Source organism: Montipora capricornis, unplaced genomic scaffold (genome assembly GCF_036669925.1).
Source record: "Montipora capricornis isolate CH-2021 unplaced genomic scaffold, ASM3666992v2 scaffold_303, whole genome shotgun sequence".
Taxonomy (NCBI): domain Eukaryota; kingdom Metazoa; phylum Cnidaria; class Anthozoa; order Scleractinia; family Acroporidae; genus Montipora; species Montipora capricornis.
The window spans coordinates 7,501-10,760 of NW_027180044.1; the positions used below are offsets into that span (position 1 = coordinate 7,501).

The following is a 3,260-nucleotide window of genomic DNA, read 5'->3' on the forward strand; positions in this document are numbered from 1 at the left end:
CTGGTGAAAAGGCTTTAACTCTTTGGACTTTTCAGAGACAGCCTCAGGACCTCATGTTGCGCCAAGCTGTACTTGCTCTTGTTGGGGCAGTTTATTCCCATGAAGTAAGTGGACTGGACTATACATTATTCCTGTAATGTACATGTAATGTGGAAGGCGCGGTGGCCTCATGGTAAGAGTGCTCGACTCCGGATCGAGTGGTCTGGGTTCAGGTCCTGGCCGGGGACATTGTGTTGTGTTCTTGGGCAAGTCACTCGGCTCTCATGGTGCCTCTCTCCACCCAGGTGTATAAATGGGTACCGGCGAAATGCTGGGGGTAACCCTGCGATGGACTAGCATTCCATCCAGGGGGGAGTAGAAATACTCCTAGTCGCTTCATGCTAATGAAGCCAGAGCTAAGCGTCAGCCTGGTGGGCCTTCTGGCTCGTATGCAGAGACTTACCTTACCTTAATTAAATGAAAAATATATTAAGTTTTAGAAAAATAACAATGGAAGAGCGTTACAGAAAAAAAATTGACTTAACCTGTGATACGCTTTTAGTTGCATCTTCATAATATTGTTTTCTTTTTCTTCATGGTTTAATACCTTTCTGTGTTGTTGATTCAGAGTCTAGAAAAGGCTGATACATTTGTGAAGTCACATCTTATTCCTGAATTGACAAAGGGACAGATTGAAGATATTAAGAAGTTGCAGCATCCAAAGTTTATCTTGCAGTCAGTAACAGATAAACTAGGACACTCTTTTTTGAAGACAAGGTGTGTATTTGTCTGTGAGTATTGTGTGCTGGAACTCTTAACTATGGTAGGAGCTCTAATAATGGACATTTGGTAGGTGGATAGCTCCACTGACAAATGCCTTTGAAAGATGCTATCTTGTGTGTCCAAAAAAGTGGAGATATCTTAGATTACAACATTACTAATTAATTAAATAAGTGCAGCAGATGGTGTCTATCAGGTGTGCCTAGGTAAAAGTAAAGAATCCGATCCCACTGGTGCGGCAGCCAACCTGTCGGCCAATGCGTTGGTTGACACACCACCAACACACTACTGGCGCATCGGCCAACACACTACAGACGCGTTGCTTGAAGTACTTGCCTCTTTCGAATTTTATTATTTCTTTCAGTTGGAAGCAAGAACAACTCATAAGGAACGACAAAAATGTGATAGCCAAATAGCCGCCATTTTTAAAATGAAACACTAGTACCTAGGTCTTCTTGATGTTTTGGCAAGGGTCAGTTACCAAAGCGGGGAGTTAATTTGCAAGTTGACCGTTGGTGGGATCATCAGATTGTTTACCTTTACCCTCCACTGGATCAATGCACTGCCCACTTTCTCCACCTCAGCTTGATGAGATACTGAAACTGATAGTGAGAAAATTGCTTTCATGGTGGTACCATGTACATGTATTTCAAGCTCTTTGACAGTGGCCAAATTCATTTTCTTTGTAATTTTTTACTCTCTTTTTTGAAAAAGGTGAGTTGGAAAATTGCATTCTGTAGCTTACAACATTGCGTTGGTCTTGATTGAGTGGAATTTTGTAATATTTATTCCTTTATGTTAGTTTTTATGTAAGAGGGTTTATATTAATTTGTTCCCAGGCTTGATTATACAAAAAAGAGCAAGTCAAATCTTCATTTGGATAATCCATTTGTCTATTCTGTCAGTGTTTTATGTGGAGAAGAAAGTAATGTCTTAGCTCAAGGTTTGTTTCATTGTTGGTTCTCTTCTCGACTCCAAGAAATGTTTTTTCAGGTTTCACCTTCTACAAAATCACTATTAAGTTTGATTAATTTTAGGTATATTTTAATGTGATTTCATATTCTTTGTCTGTGCTCAGATTGTGCTAAACCAATAGACCCTTAGGTCGTGTTTTATTGGGATCAACCGTTTTTAGTTGGTTGAGTTTTTTCGTGTTCTATTCAGAAAAAAACCGTTTTCGGTTGATTTGGTTGATCAACTTTTTCAACCGGCATCAAACTTGGTTGAATTGGTTGAAAAAGCATGGGCAGCGACCGCTGTCATTTACACGGGCCGTTTAAAGTCTGCTGCAGGCTCCTGCCATGTTGCTTTTGCTCAACATGTCAACGCTGAGAAGTCTAATAATAACTATTCCAGGAGTTACTGCTTTTCAACTGAAAACGGTTGGAAATTGATTTATTGGGAAACCTCAACTGTTTCAACCTTAACCGGTTGGGGTTGAAACGGTTGATCCCAATAGAACACGGCCTTAATAATAAACCATTTTACAGTTGTGCTTAATTACCTGGCCTATGAATGAAATTGAGGCTGGAGTTGACCTTGTTTTGATAGAATGAAGGGGGTAGTTTCTAAAGAAACTGTGGTGCTGCGTCAGTGGATAAGTAGTATACAAAAATTTGGTTTTATCAGCAGAGTTGATAATGTGAATCGGCCACTGTACAGAGATTCTAAAAGCTGATGTTTCTAGCATTAGCCCTTCGTCAGAGAGAATCCAATTTGCTCTGACATTATCAACTCTGTTGATAAAACCAAATTTTTGTATACTTGTTTTGATAGAATCCTCACTGGTTTTCTTAAGACGTAAATTCTTACTAATTCGCATGACAACGACATTATCATTAATAAAAGTTAAAAACGTTTTACAAACTCGGAGCTAAAAGTTAAAACTTATGAAATATTTCGTCCATTTTCAACCGGACTTCATCAGTCAATGATGTGAATGTTTAAAAGATGAATTTTAAAAAGGTTTTTAACGCCTCTTGGGGGTTAGAATTGTGTCATAGATGGCTGCTAATTCGTAACCATTGTCTCTGTTTAACGCCGGTTTCGTAAGTTTAATTTGAATAGCTTCTTTTATCCTGCGTTTGAAGGTGTTAACTTCGGTTGATAGTACTTTTGTCTTATTTGGGTTCACCGAGTGGCCCTCCAGGCGACAATGCTCGTGAATAGCTGATGAACTTCTTGATTGGTGTTCTTTTACCCTGATTTCCAGAGAGCGGGCCGTTTCGCCAACGTACTCCTTCTTACACTTCTCACAATGGATCTGGTACACAGTACCGCATTTCTTGAGATTGACAGTTGTGTCCTTGACACGTACCAATTGTGATCTTAGAGAATTGACGGGTTTATGAATAAGTGTAACCTCATGTGACTTGAAAGCTCTTTGCAGGCGTTCCGAGATTCCTTTGATGTATGGCGTTGATGCATAGATTTTCTTCTCGTTTTGAGGCTCTTCGGTATCCTCTGTTGTAGATTTTGGATGTGGTATTGTTAGCATCCAT

General features: G+C 39.6%; 1 protein-coding gene across 1 annotated transcript in view; it reads left to right on the plus strand.

Moving 5' to 3' along the window:
• The window catches only part of LOC138035187 (ribonuclease 3-like), a gene marked incomplete at its 5' end in the record, with an annotated part of 8,866 nt that extends 6,973 nt beyond the window's left edge, over window positions 1-1,893 (plus strand). Inside the window, 3 exons of the mRNA XM_068882008.1 lie at window positions 36-104; window positions 608-756; window positions 1,599-1,893. Of these exons, the coding sequence (XP_068738109.1) occupies window positions 36-104; window positions 608-756; window positions 1,599-1,812 (432 nt within the window). The remainder of the gene's footprint in view (window positions 1-35; window positions 105-607; window positions 757-1,598) is intronic.
• Between the last annotated feature and the right edge of the window lie 1,367 nt (window positions 1,894-3,260).